The sequence below is a fragment of the Procambarus clarkii genome, chromosome 17 (assembly GCF_040958095.1).
Source record: "Procambarus clarkii isolate CNS0578487 chromosome 17, FALCON_Pclarkii_2.0, whole genome shotgun sequence".
Taxonomy (NCBI): Eukaryota; Metazoa; Arthropoda; class Malacostraca; order Decapoda; family Cambaridae; genus Procambarus; species Procambarus clarkii.
The window spans coordinates 1314821-1333896 of NC_091166.1; the positions used below are offsets into that span (position 1 = coordinate 1314821).

Here is a 19076-nt window from a genome sequence, read left to right on the forward strand (position 1 = left end):
TATTATGTTCCTAACTCTGCTCTCATCTCTCTATATTATGCACTAATCTATCCCTATCTCAACTATGGTATCTGTGCATGGGGTTCAACCACTGCAAACCACCTCAAGTCCATCATCACCCAGCAAAAATCTGCTATCAGAATAATATCAAATACTGCTTTCAGACAACACACAGCCCCCTTGTTTAACTCCCTAAACATGCTAAACATAATCTCACTCCACAAATTCTCTTGTGTCAACTACATTTACAAAACCCTGTTCTTAAATGCAAATCCTTGTCTGAAACTCTTCCTGGACAGATGTAATAGGACCCATTATCACCACACCAGAAATAAATATCTCTTCGATATCCCCAGAGTTAAACTTAATTTGTGTAAACACTCTATGCAAATAAAGGGACCCAGTTTATGTAACTCACTCCCTACTGAATTGAAAAGCTGTCCAACTTTTACATCATTCAAAATCAATACTAAAAAGTACCTAATTTCATCTTCATAGATTTTCACTTTTTGCCTTAAAATTGCACTGTATCTATTGCTACCCAATCTCCCAACCTTTATGTTCCCAATTTGAACATCTTTACCATTGAGATCATTGCTGTTTTCTTATATGTGCTGCCATTCTATTGTATGGTGTTTATAAATCTTGTTTATCTGTATCTTTTGCTACCCAGTCTCCCAATCTTTATGTACCCATTCTGAACATCTTTACCATTGTGATCATTGCTGTCTTATATGTGCTGTCAATCTGCTGTATGGTGTCTATTAATCTTGTTTAAATTACTAATCAAGCTGTCAATGTAATCAATCAGAGCTTTAATATAACAATGTGCTTTAATATACTTACTTATCTCTCTCATCTCATTTTTCTCTTGTAATGTATCTTTCATTTATCAATTCTGATTGAAATTACCTACTTAAAATTATCTGCTAGATTAAGGACCTGCCCGAAACGCAGCGCGTACTAGTGGCTTTACAAGAATGTAAATACTGTACTATCCAATGTATTCTCACAAACCCAATGTACCTTCTTGTATATATATAAATAAATAAATAAATACATTAATGACCTTCCAAATGCACCAACACCTCAAACCTCAAACCAATTCTATTTGCTGACGACACAACCTTCATTTACTCCAGTCTTGACCCCCTTGCTCTAAATGCCACAGTAAATACTGAGCTAAATAAAGTCCATCTTTTTGGCTAACTGCCAACAAACTCACCCTTAACATTGACAAAAGTTTCTATATTCTGTTTGCCAATAAATCCTCTAATCAAATAAATCTCAAAATAAACAATACCCAAATTTGTAACAAATTAGATGGAAAATTCATTGGCGTTCTCCTTGACAACAAGCTGAATTTCCAGGGACACATTCTAAATATATCAAAAAAAGTTTCAAAAACTGTTGGCATTCTTTCTAAGATCAGATATTATGTACCCCGCCCTGCCCTGGTGACTCTCTATTACTCCCTCATCTATCCATATCTCAACTATGGTATTTGTGCTTGGGGTTCTACTACCCAAAATCATTTACGTCCTCTAATTACTCAACACAAAGCTGCTATTAGGACAATATCCAACTCTGGGCCCAGACATCACTCAGTACCCTTACTCATATCTCTGAATATGTTAGATATTAAGTCACTGCACATTCTCTCATGTGTATTATATATATATATAAAAACGCTGAACTGTAATGCCAATCCTGACCTCAAAAGCTTCATTGAAGGTTGTAACAGAACCCATGAGCACCACACCAGAAATAAATACAGTTTTGATATTCCAAGAGTACGACTTAATCAAACTGGAAATGCTCTACAAATCAAGGGACCCAGAATGTGGAATGACCTTCCCAACCATGTTAAAGACTGTACCTCTCTCAACCAGTTTAAGATAAAAACGTAGCACTACCTAATAAATTCCCTGTAACCTACCTTACCCCTCTATTGTCAACCCATGTCTGTTTTTTTTTAAACAATATGCTGTTTGTCGACCTAATTGTATTTGTGCTGCTTTGTCAGCCATGTTCCCCCCTTTTTTGTTTTTATTTTTATTTGTTCTCAACACATTTTATTCTTTATACTCAATTAGTTTTAAGTTTTAGTCATTAATGTTTTTCCTGCCCGAAATGCTTTGCGAAATAGAGGCTTTAGGCATTATATGTACTAGCTCTATCTATTAATCGATAAATTTTTGTAAAATCTCTTGTATGTATGTACCTTACCTGAATAAACATTTATTTATTTATTATTTATTGGGTTTGAGAGAATACATAGCATAGTATTTACAATCTTGTAAAGCCACTAGTATGCGCAGCGTTTCGGGCAGGTCCTTAATCTAACAGATAATTTTAAGTAGGTAAACTCTATCAGAATTAATAAAATGATAACAAATACATTGGAAGAAAAAAAATGAGATGAGAGAGATTAGTAAGTATATTAAAGCACATTAGTATATTAAAGCACATTGGTATATAAAAGCTCTGATTGATTATATTGACAACTTGATTGGTAATTCAAACAAGAATAACAGACACCCTACAGGAGATTGATAGCACATATAAGAAGACAGCAATGATCACAATGGTAAAGATGTTCGGATTGGGTACATAAAGATTGGGAGATTGGGTAGCAATAGATACAGTGTAATTTTAAAACAAAAGGTAAAAAACTATGAAGATGAAATTAGGTACTTTTTAGTTTTGTTTTTGAATGACGCAAAAGTTGGACAGCTTTTCAATTCATTAGGAAGTGAGTTCCGTAGACTGGGTCCCATTATTTGCATAGAGTGTTTACACAGATTAAGTTTGGCTCTGTGGATATCAAAGAGATATTTATTTGTGGTGTGGTGATAATGGGTTCTATTACATCTGTCCAGGGAGAGTTTCAGAGCAGGATTTGCATTTAAGAACAGGGTTTTGTAAATGTAATTGACACAAGAGAATTTGTGGAGTGAGATTATGTTTAGCATGTTTAGGGAGTTAAACAAGGGGGCTGGGTGTTGTCTGAAAGCAGAATTTGTTATTATTCTGATAGCAGATTTTTGCTGGGTGATGATGGACTTGACGTGGACGTTTGCAGTGGTTGAACCCCATGCACAGATACCATAATTAAGATAGGGATAGATTAGTGCATAATATAGAGAGATGAGAGAAGAGTTAGGTACATAATATCTGATTTTGGAGAGTATCCCAACTGTTTTAGAGACTTTCTTAGTTATGAGTTGTATGTGGGTGCTGAAGTTGAGTCTCTTGTCTAGGAATAGGCAAAGAAACTTTCCATCATTTTTATTGCTAATGTTTACATTATCTCTCTGAAGCTGAACTGCATTTGTAGATTTGCTTCCAAATAAAATGTAGTAGGTCTTTTCTAAGTTAAGTGTTAGTTTGTTGGTTGACATCCATAAGTGGACTTTTTTTTAGTTCATTATTAACAACATCATTTAGTGTATGTGGGTTGGGGTTAGAGTAGATGAGGGTAGTATCATCAGCAAACAAAATAGGTTTCAGAATGTTAGAGACATTAGGCAGATCATTGATGTATATAAGAAATAGGAGAGGTCCCAAGATGCTGCCCTGTGGCACTCCAACGGTTATTGGGAGAGTGGGAGAAGTTATATTATTGATGGCTACACATTGGTGTCTATCACTAAGATAGGATTGGATATAGTCCAGTGCATGGCCTCGGATTCCATAATGATGGAGTTTACGTAAGAGGTAATTGTGATTAACAGTATCAAAGGCCTTTCTCAGGTCAATGAAGAGTCCAATCGGAAACTCATTTTTGTTAAGGGCTGAGTAAATTTTATCAAGGAGACTAATAATTGCATCGTTGGTACTCTTTTGGGAGCGGAAGCCAAACTGACAGGGGCTAAGAATGTCGAATTTTACAAGATAGGAGTAGAGCTGTTTGTAGATATTTTTTTCAAATGTTTTTAATAGTAAGGGTAGGTTTGATATTGGTCTATAATTGTTTATGTCTGCCGGATCTCTATCTCTATCTTTAAATCCAGCATTATGTATGTAATTTAATGTATGTACCTTTACCCGAATAAAAAAAATATAATCTAAATCTAGGCGTGTGCCGGGCTCCTCACATGCATAGACGTGCATCCACCAAGGGAGAACTGTTTCCTTTAAAAAAATATTGAATTATGTGCTATTATATTTAACCAAACAACTCCAAGTAACTGGACTGGAACTGCGACTGGAAAACATAAATATTAAATGAACACAACCAGCTCTAAATAAAAATAAGTTAAAGAATAAGATATGGAACCAGAAAAAAACATTGGAACACTTGTATGTGCATCGAGCGCCATTTTGTCAACAGTGCTAGTGAGTGTCCAACCAGAAAACCTTGACACAAACTGCACCTATTATAAGGAAGAAGCACTACCAGTGACCGCTAAGTTCTCATATCAAGTCTAAGTCTAAGAAACAACACTCAAGCCTTGCCCAACCGTCAACATTGACTTTGACCCTGACGCGTCTCCCACCATCACCACTCGTGCAGTCACCCAGAGGAGAATACCTTCACACAAACTGCACCCATAATAAAGAAGATGAAGACGCGCCAGTGTCCACAGTGTGGGAAGGTATTAACTCGACTTGGAAGCATGAAGCGTCACATGTTAGTGCATTCAGGTGACAAACCTTATGAGTGTCCAGAGTGTGGGAAGAGATTCAGGCAGCTTGTAAGTATGAAGCGTCACACGTTAGTGCATTCAGGTGACAAACCTTATGAGTGTCCGGAGTGTGGGAAGAGATTTAATCAGCTTGGAAATATGAAGACTCACAGGATGTTGCATGGGGACGAAAGACCTTTAGAATGTGCTGAATGTGGCAAAAAATTTAGAGAACGTGGAACTATAATAAAGCACATGTTAGTGCATTCATGTGACAAACCTCATGAATGTCCAGAGTGTGGAAAGAGATTCACTCTCCGTGGAAATATGAAGACTCACATGTTAGTACATTCAGGTGACAGACCTCACGAGTGTCCAGAGTGTGGGAAGAGATTCAGTCGTCTTGGAGATATGAAGCGTCACATGCTAGTGCATTCAGGTGACAAACTTCATGAATGTCCAGAGTGTGGGAAGAGATTCAGTTGTCTTGGAGATATGAAGTCTCACATGCTAGTGCATTCAGGTGACAAACCTCATGAATGTCCAGAGTGTGGGAAGAGATTCAGTCAAGGTGGAAGTATGAAGACTCACATGTTAGTGCATTCAGGTGAGAAAGCTCATGAATGTCTAGAGTGTGGAAAGAGATTCACTCTCCGTGGAAATATGAAGACTCACATGTTAGTACATTCAGGTGACAGACCTCACGAGTGTCCAGAGTGTGGGAAGAGATTCCGTCAGCTTGGACATATGAAGACTCACAGGATGGTGCATGCGGACGAAAGACCTTTAGAATGTGCTGAATGTGGCAAAAAATTTAGAGAACGTGGAACTATAATAAAGCACATGTTAGTGCATTCAGGTGACAAACCTTATCAGTGTCCAGAGTGTGGGAAGAAATTCAGTCGTCTTGGAGATATGAAGTCTCACATGTTTGTGCATTCAGGTGATAAATCTCACGAGTGTCCAGAGTGTAAGAAAAGATTCTTTCGTCTTGGCGATATGAAGTCTCACATGTTAGTGCATTCAGGTGACAGACCTCACGAGTGTCCAGAGTGTAAGATGAGATTCTGTCATCTTGGAAACATGAAGTCTCACATGTTTGTGCATTCACATGATTAACCTCATGAGTGTCCATAGTGTGGGAAGAGATTCAAACAGCTTAGAGATGTGAAGAGGCACAAGATGATGTGTTCAGGCAATAGGCTAAAGACTTTAAGTGCGGAAGATAATTGAGAGAACGTTGAGGTATAATGAGGCACACATTAGTAAATTAATTTACCTTTAATCTGATATTAAGTTTGGAAATTGAGTTTCTTCATGAAAATACAGTATTGTTCTATCACCATGTCTGTTGGATGTCCTTCAGTGGTAATTGTCCTGTTTTGATTAAGAAATATGCTTCATCATGAAAGGTTAAGATCTGAAGGCATTTTATGATTTTCTTCTTTTATGAAAGTTAAATACTCTTTGTAGACCAAGCAAGAATTAGAGAGGTTGTCAGTGAAGAAGTTAGGTACTCCTTATAGACTAAGCAAGAACTAGTGGTGTCAGTGTAGAAGTTGGGTACTCCTCATAAACCAAGCAAGAATTAAAGAATGGAGTACCTAGTTAGGTACTCCTCATGGAACCAAGCAAGAACACAATCGACTTGAGAATGGTCCAGGGCAGACAGAAACATCGTTGTCCCTTCAACTTCTAGTGTGTGGTCTGGTCAACATTCTTTAGCTACGTTATTGTGACTCATCGCCTGCACAAGAACTAGAGACATCATCAGTGTAGAAGTTAGGTGCTCCTCATAGACCAAGAAAAAACTAGAGAAGTTGTCAGTGTAGAAATTAGGTGCACCTCATAGACCAAGCAGGAACTAGAGAAGTTGTCAGTGTAGAAATTAGGTGCTCCTCATAGACCAAGCAAGAACTAGAGAAGTTGTCAGTTTAGAAGTTAGGAGCTCCTCATAAACCAAGCAAGAAAGGTAGTGTCTGTGTACAAAAACTTAAAATTGTTCAGAGGTAAAGAAATATATTTTTTTCTTAACAAAGATGACACAAAGTTTTAAATGTCTTTTCTTCATATATGCATGAATAATGTTTTTGCTGTTTTTGTTCTCTGTACACCCTTATTTAACATATACTCTGTAGTTAAGTTAGACATTTTGTTGTAATATTATCTAACATCGGATCTGGTGTAGAAAACAGTTTGAGATGTACTCAAGATGAAACCATTTTATTGGCACAAGAAATTCAGATTGCTGTTCAAACTCATGTTCATTTTTTTTAGGCCTATTTATGAGTTTTACTTCCCTTGATTAGAAATGTGAATCACTTGAGAATTATAGTAGCCCGACTGGCATTTGTAACTGTTCGAGTTAGGTTTTTCCCTTTGGCCTAACTTTAGCAGTTATGCTATGTGGGAACCGACCTGTGAGATTTATATTTATTTAATTTATATGAATTTATATTTACGTTAATTTATATACTTCGATAGCAATTTGTATAATAATGAGTGGACTGTATTTCTGCAATAATCTCTTAATCTCACAAATCGATCCTCTTCACATTAGGGGGGGTTATTAAATTAATATATATGCAGCCAATCAAATTACAAAATTAACTACATACATTGAAGAGGTTCCTTATCTTATAGTACAGCAGGTTAGTCCACCAGGTATAACTAGGGTGTAGACACCAAATTATCCTCTTTGAGGTACCTTCCATCATCCAGTAACTGGTGCACAAATCTTGCATCCTCGTCTTGACCTGTCAAAAGTGCGCTAGCTGTGAAGCCAGATTCTATATATGACAAGTATATCAGAGAAAACTGTACATGGAACATTGAAGACCTGGCTTAATTACCTTTAGTTTGAGGCTTCCACGTGATCTAACCGGGTCACCCTATATCCTGACATTAATGGCCATAAATGAATGATAAACGGGTTTCGGATAGACACTTAACTTGAATTTGTAGACAGCGTGTTGACAATGGTACACCTTTGGTTTCCATAACACTACGTCCAAGTAAATTTAACAGGAGCTGAATTTGCTCCCGTGTGAGCCTCTGGTCTCGTATAAACAATGGCTGTTTAACACTCCATACTATTGACGTTACTGGCCGACATTGTCCAGAATGATAGGAGCCGAATTTGCTCCACACGTCTCGGAGGTGACACAACAATGGCTCCCTCCTTCCTCCCTGACGCCTGGCCTACTTTGTCCAGATTTCAGAAAGTGATAGAAGGGTCACATTTACTCTACTTTAATATTGATAATTAACCCTTGCACTGCTCACCTATTTTCGGCAAAAACGTCTTGGTGCAATTGACAAGGACATATTTTTGTTATTTTACAAATGTTCAGGTAAATTTAATGTCAAAATGTTTCCAAAGTCAACTATTTCCATTTCAAAACACAAATAGTAATGAAAACATTAAAAAACATTAAAATATAGCCAAATTAAAAAACAAAAAGCATAACTCTCTGAGCGCCTAAAGGCGCTTTGCGCAGTGCAGTGGTTAAGTTAATTTATATAAGATGTTTTTATGATGGTAAAGTCCAAAGACTAATGTATTTAAGAATAATTCCCAGCAGAATAGCTGGTGAATATAATAGTATGTGGTGATGATATCCCGTTTTCTATAGACGGTAATTCCACTACAAGTTACGTTTTCTATGGGTAACTTGTTTATACAACACAGCTATTATCTGTATGATATAAAATGGTGTCGGATTTTCCGACATAATTCCCCAGGGGGCTGCTCACGGGTCGAAGTCCTGTTTAGAACAGACGAACACCGATACTCCTCCTTCGAATTATTAGATTAATTTGATGTTAGTAGTTAGTAATCACACATTTGTGCGTCTGTTCGTACAGGATGGATGTCCCGTACTAGAGTTGCAGGGGTTAGAAGTCTAATGCGATTTCATTTCCCTGTCAACTCTTGAAAGACTAATATTCAAGCCTTATTACATATTATTTAACCCAGAAGACTGGATGTGATCAAGTACTACAGTCAAGTATGATTCAGGGACTGCAGTGAGATCAGTGACATTAGATATAACTTGAAGTTTCTTCAGGTAACTAGTCACTGATATATAAACACTGAGGCCCATGGAATACATCTTGATTAAATAATAAATGTATCAAATCAGTCATCAGATTTATTGGGGTTTAATTCAGTTAATTGATTCAGAGGATTGAATAGCTCATCATTAAAGTAAAGTATGGTTCTGAGACTGCAGTGGGTTCAGTGACATTGGTCGCAGTGACTTGTAGCTGTTTTAGGCTACTGTTCACTGATTTGCCACTGAGGCCTCATGAACTCATCTCCAGCTTTAAATGATGATACTAACATCAACCTCTGTTACTATAGTCAGCTGTAATCTCCTTAGTATAATGCTACTGGAGAAATATAATCAGCTGACAAATTTAGGTTTCTACTGGTATTGTTTATCTGCAGGCATAGGTCTCCTCAGGCTTGATACTGGGCCTGAGATTAATTTACCTCCTGCAGAGTTTAACATGGTTATGCCCTGATATTTAGTAGGGCTACCAATGAATTGATGGTAGTAGTCTGTCCCCACAAGGACAGCCATTTGGCATTTGATTTGCTCAAATTTACCTGCAGCTGCTTGATAATAGCTTTCCAGGTCAGCATAATCAACTTGAGATTGTTGTGACAAATCTTCACATTTCTTGATCTGTCTTGTTAAGTGGCCTTTAAGACCTGCAAGGGTTCTTTTCATTCTCCCTGCATTATCCATACTGGCTAGTTGGTGAAGCCTTGTGGGGCTTGTACTTGGGCTGCTCATAATACTGAACAAACACTAATGATAGCCTAGGGTAAATTCTGCACTCACTAGGCAATAATCCTACCTCTACTAGAGGTTAGCACTTAAAATTAATACACATTATATATATACAATCATACACACTAATGATTTGAGTGATAAACCAGTGTCACTGGAAGTACCTTTAGGTTAGCTCTTCTATATCACCCTAGGATGGTAGAGACACTAATTAATCACTCAAAGGTGTAATGATCATAAGTAAATTATTATATACACAACTCAACTCGAGTTGATAAAAATTACACCCAAAATAGGGTCTGGACCATTCATTAATGGTGTTAGGTTGTTGAATATAATACAACTGACTATGGTAATAATGGGACTAGGATGAGCAATAATAGTTCAACTAGTCAATGGTTAATATCCTACCCTGTTGTGGGTTGGCAATTAGTAAATATTATATTGTGAACACTAGTGCAATATATATTAAATAATTCTCTATTTTGGAGAAATAATATACACAATTATTGATAATAGCCTCTTAATTAGCCTCTATGAAACTTCTAATATTATCAAGAAGTATTAAATATTATTAGTGACCTCGCGAAATAAACTCCACAAAATTCGTAGATAATCTCTCGCGAAATGTAACACCACGAAATCCGTGAACAATCTCGCGACACAGTCACTAATTTGGCTGGCTTCTATATTAGCGCTGTCATTTCACAGAATAACACGCCACCAAATCTGTGGGTGTGCATGAAACCGCTGACTAAGGCTTAACTCAGTTGAGGGGGGGCTCCTGAGCTCCCACGAGGCTTCGCCGCTGTCTTTGACTGGCTTTGTTTAAATAACACTGCACTAGTATATTTAATGAATCCACTGGATAACTGGTTCATCCGGTACTAAGATGACCAAATGTGGGTTCAAAGGACCGAATATTCCGGTTCCGAAGGTCCAAATAATTCGGTTTCGAAGGACCAAATAATGTGGGAACCGACCTGTGAGATTTATATTTATTTAATTTATATGAATTTATATTTACGTTAATTTATATACTTCGATAGCAATTTGTATAATGATAAGTGGACTGTATTTCTGCAATAATCTCTTAATCTCACAAATCGATCCTCTTCACATTAGGGGGGGTTATTAAATTAATATATATGCAGCCAATCAAATTACAAAATTAACTACATACATTGAAGAGGTTCCTTATCTTATAGTACAGCAGGTTAGTCCACCAGGTATAACTAGGGTGTAGACACCAAATTATCCTCTTTGAGGTAGCTTCCATCATCCAGTAACTGGTGCACAAATCTTGCATCCTCGTCTTGACCTGTCAAAAGTGCGCTAGCTGTGAAGCCAGATTCTATATATGACAAGTATATCAGAGAAAACTGTACATGGAACATTGAAGACCTGGCTTAATTACCTTTAGTTTGAGGCTTCCACGTGATCTAACCGGATCACCCTATATCCTGACATTAATGGCCATAAATGAATGATAAACGGGTTTCGGATAGACACCTAACTTGAATTTGTAGACAGCGTGTTGACAATGGTACACCTTTGGTTTCCATAACACTACGTCCAAGTAAATTTAACAGGAGCTGAATTTGCTCCCGTGTGAGCCTCTGGTCTCGTATAAACAATGGCTGTTTAACACTCCATACTATTGGCGTTACTGGCCGACATTGTCCAGAATGATAGGAGCCGAATTTGCTCCACACGTCTCGGAGGTGACACAACAATGGCTCCCTCCTTCCTCCCTGACGCCTGGCCTACTTTGTCCAGATTTCAGAAAGTGATAGAAGGGTCACATTTACTCTACTTTAATATTGATAATTAAGTTAATTTATATAAGATGTTTTTATGATGGTAAAGTCCAAAGACTAATGTATTTAAGAATAATTCCCAGCAGAATAGCTGGTGAATATAATAGTATGTGGTGATGATATCCCGTTTTCTATAGACGGTAATTCCACTACAAGTTACGTTTTCTATGGGTAACTTGTTTATACAACACAGCTATTATCTGTATGATATAAAATGGTGTCGGATTTTCCGACATGCTATATTTCCCCTAACTGGCAATTAAATTAGATTGAATAGCAATTATATTTGTATAACTTGTCTAATACAGTATTAGCCTGAATGGTAATTATGTCTGCCTGACTGATAATTATGCCAGCCTGACTGGTTATTATGTTAGCCTGTCTAGTAATAATCTTATCCTGTAACTGGCAATTATCTTAGTCTGTAACTGGCAAATATCTTATCCTGTAACTGGTAATTTAATTATCTGTAACTGACAATTATCCAAAACTTGGCAATCATATTAGCCTGTAACTGGTAATTTTGTTACCCTGACTGGCACTGCTTTTCCTTTTTCTCATATCAGATATAGACTCAAATACAAGGCACAGCTTCGTATCATCCTTTGCAGATGACACAAAGATTAGTATGAAAATTACCTCTGCTGAAGATATTTAAAAACTACAACCAGATATTAATAAAGTTTTCAACTGGGCAACAGAAAATAACATGATGTTTAACAGCGATAAATTCCAGGTACTCAGATATGGTAAAAATGAGAACCTTAAACATAATATAGGGTACAAAACGCAATCAAATTTGCCCATAGTACGAAGGAAACATGTAAAGGATTTGGGAATAATGTTGTCTGACGACCTAAATTTTAGAGAGCATAACCAAGCAAATATTGCGGCAGCCAGGAAAGTGATAGGATGGATTACTAGAACTTTCAAATCCAGGGATCCCATCACAATGGTTGTACTCTTCAAATCACTTCTGCTGTCACGTCTTGAGTACTGCTCAGTACTCACTTCCCTATTCAGAACAGAAGAGATTGCTGAAATAGAGGGAGTACAGAGAACATTTACTGGATACATAAACGAGATAAAGCATCTAAATTATTGGGATCGTCTTAAAGCTCTCCCCCCCTCCCCGCTCAGCTCGTTGTCGCCGTGTGGGGGCTTAGTGGGCGGCTGCCGGAGTGTGATGCTCCTTGGGACGGTCCTCTGTCCTTTTCTAGCCTTGTGCTCCTGCTGCCGTCCTCTCCAATTCTGCTGGGCGTCTTTTCCTTTTCCTTCTGTTTCGTTTTTCTCCCCCCTCTTCTCCTATCTGCTTGCCGTTTCCTACCGACCTTTTGCTCGTTCTGGTTCTTCCCTTGGACTTCTTCTATTTTGACGCCCGGGTGCTTGAGGAGGCATACTCATGCACCCGTAGACCTGCAGTACCCGACGTCGAGAGCGAGGGGAACCTTTTATTGTCAATCCCCACTTCGTCACTGAACCCGATCTCGACGGACTGTCGGTTTCTTAAGGTGGCGTTTGTGGGGCGTATACTCGCGACGCACCCCTAGGAGGCCCCGACAAGATCGGCGATAGCTTCTTGTTGGGTGTCCTGCCTCTAATTGTGGCTCCATGGTGGGTGTGGGGGCACATTCGTGAGTAAATTCTTTCTTTCGTCAAGATGATTACCCCTGCTTCGGCTTCTTCTGGTTTACCTTCTCAGGCTCGTGGGGTGGGCGACCAAGCCCCCGAGTCGGTCCGTATTGGAAGACCGGGCTCTGTAGCCTCCGCTGCATTGGGCCCCGACCTTGCTCCTCCTTTGGCCTCTCTGACTCCTTCCTCTGGCTCCCCTCCCTCCTCTGTGGTTGGGTCGAGCCCCAAGCCCCCAGTGGTGACTACCTCGTCCCCTGGCGTGGCTCCTTCTCTAGTTGTAACTACTGCGCCTTTTAACCCCTCTCTCTCTGGGGGTTCTCGCCGCCGTCTTCGTCACGGCCGCCCTCGCTCGATTCCTTCCAGTTCTGCTACCTATCAAGCCTTGTTTGGTCCCGCTTCGTGGGCCAAATATTTTGATCTCCTCCCTCTTGATTCTGCGCCTCCTGACGATTTCTCCCTCCATCGACATCTCATTGATTCCGTGGATGCCTCCATTACTTTCAACCCCACTCGTCTCGGTACACGTGTCGTTGCTGCTCCTTCTCAGGATGCTGCTTCCCGCTTGGCTGCCTTATCCTGCCTTGGCGAGACCCCCGTTCGGGTCTCGAAGAACGTTCAGTTGAATGCCAGTGTTGGCACTATTTTGCTCCCGCCCCATGTTGCGACCGGTGTTCGGGACCTACGCGACTGCCACGACGATATTCGACATATCCTCGCTGCCCAGGGCCATTCTATTCTCCAGGTGGACACGTTTACTCGTCCCCCTCGTGGTAGTCGCCGTCAACCCCTCCGGGTTGTGAAGATTACCTTTGATGGTAGGACCCTTCCACCCTCTGTCATTCTTGCTGGTGCCAGGTGCTCTGTCCAGGAGTACATTCCTTCTCCTCGGCTCTGCAACAAGTGCTGGAGGTTTGGGCATGGTGCCCTCCGCTGCTCCGGGACTGTCTCTCTCTGTCCTTTGTGTGGTGGCGAAGGTCACTCTAAGTCGGAGTGCGCTTCTCCCCAGGCTCGTTGCCTCAACTGCGGTGAGGCCCATCCTACCTTCTCCCGTGCGTGTGTCCATTACAAGCTTGAGGCAGCCGTCCTCAACTTGAAGCACCGGGAGCGTTTATCTTTTCCTGAGGCCAGGCGCCAGGTTCGCCGGCTCCCGCCTTATGCTAATATCTCTTATGCTCGCGTGTTGCGCTCTTCCTCTCCTCGTCCTTCCCGCCTTCCTCAGACTCACAACCGTTTCCAGGCCTTGGACCCTGATGCGCCCACTGCCCCCTCCTCTGTCCCTTTGGGTTCTCTCCCGAAGGATCCTCCTCCTGGTCCTCTGTCTGGGGTTCCCCTTCCTTCTACCCGGTCTGTCGTGTCTTCTGTGTCTCCTTCCTCGTCCCCCTCCGATCCTCCTTCCCATCCTCTTCCTCCATCTATCGGCTCTCCCCGCCGCCTGTCGGTGCGGGCGGATGTCCATCGCTCTCCTAACGGCCGTCGTGTGTGCTCTCGTTCGGCTTCTCCTGTTGAGACACTGGAATCCGTTGCCCGGTACGTAGTTGCTGGGACACCGGTCTCTTTAAGTCAGAAGCGTAAGCCTGGCTTCTCTCCTTCCTCTTCCCCGGCGGGTAAGAAGGCTTCGCTTTCTTCCTCAGCTCCTCCTTCTGGCTCTGTTGCTCCTTTCCCTCCCGTTTCAGTGCTTGCGCCCCCTGTTCCTGCTATGGAGGTTTCTTTGGCCCCTGCTTCCCTTTCGGTTGCTGCTCTTGCTGGGGTGCGCTCCTCTCTTTCTGCTCCCCCTCTTCCTACTGCTGTCCTTGACTGCTCTTCTCCGTTGTCTCCTCCTCCTCCTCCTCCTCCTCCTCCTCCTCCTCCTCCTCCTCCTCCTCCTCCGAACCCTGCACCGCCCACCTCTGATCTGTTCTCCCGTTTCCTTCCCTCCGTCTTTGCTCAGTTTACCCATGCCCCCTAACCCTGACTTTGCTGACCCTGATCCCGACCCTGATATTCTTTAACATGCTCTGTTGGTCTTTCGCCTTTGTTTCTTCCTTGTTCTCTGTTTTTGTCCTTTCTCTTCTCGTCGTTGTCCATTCTTCAATGGAACGTTCGAGGTTATTACGCCAATTTCCTCGAACTCCAACTTCTGGTTTCGCGGTTTTCGCCCCTTTGTGTCTGTCTCCAGGAGCCGATGCTTGGTGCTCGTCCTGGTCGTTTTCGTGGCTATTCCTTTCTCTCCCCCCCCCCCAGCCATTGCTGGGGCTTCTAATTCTTCTGCTCTCTTGATTCGGGCTGATGTTCCCTTTGTTCCTTTACTTTTTCCTTCGCCTCTCCATTGTTCTGCTGCTCGTATCTTTGTGGGGAAATGGTACACAGTTTGTTCCATTTATCTCCCCCCGAGTGTCCCGCTCTCTCTTCCTGATTTGAAACACCTCCTAGACTCCTTGCTGGAGCCTGTGCTCCTGCTGGGTGACTTCAATTGTCGTCATTCTCTTTGGGGTGACGTTCTGACGAATACCCGGGGTCGCCTCCTTGAGCCGTTTCTCCTCTCTTCTTCCCTGTCTCTTCTGAATTCTGGTGAGCCCACTCATTTGGACTCTCGAACTCGCACCCTTTCTTGTCTTGATCTTTCTCTCTGCTCTTCTTCTCTTTACTTAGATTTCACATGGCAGGTTCTTGATGACCTCCATGGAAGTGATCATTTCCCCATCCTTGTTTCCTTTTTCTCTTTTCGCCCTTCCCTCTCTTTCCCTAGGTGGCAGTTTGCTAAGGCGGACTGGACCCTATTTTTCCTCAGTGCTACTCTCTCTGACCTCTCCCTTCTGCCCCTCTCTCGCGCTCTCCTCCTTTTTCATGACACTGTCTTCGACGCTGCCCTCCGCTCTATTCCTCGCTCTTCCTCTCGGGGTCCACGGAAGTGCGTTCCCTGGTGGAATGCGGACTGTGCTCGGGCTGTCCGCTGTAAGCGTGCAGCCTGGAAGAAGCACCGCCGTAGGCAGACGACCGATTCTTTTCTTTTCTTTCGGAAAGCGAGTGCGGTGGCCCGTAGGGCCATCCGTACGGCTAAACGTGAATGTTGGGCATCTTATGTCTCGACAATTACGTCCGAAACCCCTCTGGCCCAGATCTGGAAGCGTATCCGCAAGATAGCGGGTAAGTTCGTTCCCGATGTTTCACCGGTCCTTCACCTCCATGATACTCTTGTGGCGGACCCGTTGCAGGTCGCTTCCGAACTGGGTTCCCACTTTTCTTCTGTTAGCTCTGGTCTTCATCTTCCCCAATCTTTCCTTCTTCGTAAACCTGTCCTTGAGTCTCGTCCTTTAGATTTCTGCACTCATCTTCAGCTTCCCTATAATGATCCCTTCTCTCTCTCTGAACTTCGTTCTGCCCTGGCCCTCTGCGGTTCTACGGCGGCGGGCTCCGATGGTATTCATTATGAGATGCTTCGCCATCTCCCTCCGAGCACGTCTCAGTATTTACTGAGTCTGTATAATCGGATCTGGGAGTCGTCGTCAGTCCCTGAGGACTGGCTCGATGCCGTTGTCCTCCCTGTTCGCAAACCGGGGTCTCTGGGTACTTCCCCTAAGGACTTTCGCCCTATTGCTCTCACAAGTTGTGTCTGCAAACTCTTTGAACGTATGGTTAACGTTCGTCTGATGTGGTTCCTGGAACACCATCACCTCCTCTCCCCTTCTCAATTTGGTTTCCGCAAGTGCCGCAGCACGACAGATGTCCTGGTGAACTTGGAGGTCTATATACGTACTGCTTTTGCTGCGAAGACCTCCGTTGTTGCCGTCCTTTTTGACCTAGAAAAGGCTTACGACACCACTTGGCGTTATCATATCCTATCTCAACTTCATTCTTTTGGCCTTCGTGGTCATCTCCCTCTCTTTCTCCGCAGCTTCCTCTCTCGTCGTTCCTTTCGGGTGCGCCTTGGTACCGCTCTCTCTCCCTCTTTTCAGCAATACGAAGGTGTGTCCCAGGGTAGTGTTCTGAGCACTACTCTTTTTCTGGTTGCCCTCAATGGTCTTCTTTCCTCTCTTCCTTCTGGTGTCTTCTCCGCTCTCTATGTCGATGATCTTACCCTTTGTTGTCAGGGTGATGATTCGCCTCTCCTTCAACGCCGGCTTCAACTTGCGATTGATGCCGTGTCGTCTTGGGCCACAGGTCATGGCTTCAAGTTCTCTACTTCTAAGACTTGTGCCATGACTTTTACGCGGAAACGGGTTGTTCTTCGTCCCTCTTTGTCACTTTATGGTCATCCCCTTGAATACAAAGATTCCGCGAAGCTTTTGGGGTTATTCCTTTACAATCGTTTGTCTTGGTCTCCCCATATCTCTTACCTCCGTGTTGAGTGCTCTAAGTCCCTTACCCTCCTTCGGGTCTTGTCCCATACTTCTTGGGGGGCAGATAGGCGCACTCTCCTTGCTTTACATTCCTCTCTCGTCCTGTCTAAGCTCGATTATGGTTGCCCTGCTTACTCGTCTGCTTCTCATTCTACTCTTCGCCGTCTTGATGCTTTGCACCATACTGGGTTGCGCCTCAGTTCTGGTGCCTTTCGTTCGACTCCCGTCCTTAGCTTGTATGTTGACACTGGCTTCCTGTCTCTCCAGGACCGCCGTGATCGCTACTGTCTTCGCTATCTTGCGCGGTCCTTGCAACATCCTTCCTCTCGTCTCTGTCGTGCTTTAACTTTTACCCCTCCTGCGGTTCCTGTTCCTCTTCACCACCTCCCTCTTTCTGTCCGGTTATCTCGCCTACAGGATTCTCTTTCCGTTCGTATTTCTGATGTTTCTCCTCGTGTTGTTCCTTCTTTGCCCCCGTGGAGGGTCCCTCTTCCGCGGTTTTGTACATCCTTGACTCGTATCACTAAAGCTTTTACCCCTCCTACAGTTCTAAAACGCCTTTTCCTCGAGCACTTTTCTTCTCACTCCCGCTCCGTTTCTGTCTTCACCGATGGGTCTAAGTCAGCGGACGGTGTTGGCTACTCTGTTGTTTTTCCTGATCGCACTTATATGTGTCGCTTGCCTCCGGAGACTAGCATCTTTACAGCGGAACTTTATGCTATTCTCTATGCTCTTCGTCTCCTGCTTTCTCGTTGTCAGTCTTCCTTTGTGGTTGTTGTTGACTCTCGTAGTGCCCTCATGGCTCTCGGGTGCTTTAATCCAGTTCATCCGGTAGTTGTCGAGATCCAGCATTGGCTGTTTCTCGTTCACAGTAAATTTAAGTCGGTTGAGTTTTGTTGGGTTCCCAGCCATATTGGCGTGTCTTTAAATGAGCGTGCGGATGCTGCCGCTAAGGAAGCTGTCCGCTCTTGTCCCATCTCTCGTAAAGGCATTCCGTATTCCGACTTTTACCCGGTTATCCATTCCTCAGTCCTTACCCGTTGGCAGGCTTCTTGGTTGTCTGTTACTGGTAACAAGCTACGTACTCTTAAATGTTGTGTTTCCTCGTGGCCGTCCTCCTTCCACCGTAACCGGCGGTGGGAAACAGCTCTAGCGAGGTTGCGTATTGGCCATACTCGCTTAACCCATGGTCACTTGATGGAGCGCCGCCCTGCTCCTTATTGTCCTAGTTGCATTGTCCCTCTTACGGTCGTGCATGTCCTTCTTGAATGTCCTGACTTCCAGGACGAGCGTGTGTCTTGCTTTCCGACCGCCCCTCGCGGTCACCTGTCCCTCGATAGAATTCTTGGTGACTCGGATACTTTTGATATCGTTCGCCTTATGCGTTTTTGTTCTCGTATTGGCATCCTTGGTGATATTTAGCGCCCTCTGATTATTTTGCGTATTTGATGGTGCTACATAGCCTTCCCGGTTTGGTGCCTTCTTCTGATAATTACTTACTTACTTACTTAAAGCTCTCCGAATGTACTTGTTAGAAAGACGACAGGAGAGATATCAAATAATATACACGTGGAAAATACTGGTGGGCCAGGTCCCAAATCTGCACAGTAAAATAACAACATATTGAAGTGAACGATATGGAAGAAAATGCAGGATAGAATCATTGAAGAGCAGAGGTTATCTTGAGACGATTTCGGGGCTTTTTAGTGTCCCCGCGGCCCGGTCCTCGACCAGGCCTTCACCCCCAGGAAGCAGCCATTGACAGCTGACTTACACCCAGGTACCTATTTTTACTGCTAGGTAACAGGGGCATAGGGTGAAAGAAACTGCCCATTGTTTCTCGCCGGTGCCTGGGATCGAACCCAGGACCACAGG

General features: G+C 42.8%; 1 protein-coding gene across 1 annotated transcript in view; it reads left to right on the forward strand.

Annotated features, from left to right (window-relative positions):
- The first annotated feature begins 4568 nt into the window (after positions 1–4568).
- The window catches only part of LOC138365557 (zinc finger protein 92-like), a 40084-nt gene continuing 25576 nt past the window's right edge, over positions 4569–19076 (forward strand). The window contains exon 1 of the mRNA XM_069326030.1: positions 4569–4888. Within this exon, the coding sequence (XP_069182131.1) occupies positions 4569–4888 (320 nt within the window). The remainder of the gene's footprint in view (positions 4889–19076) is intronic.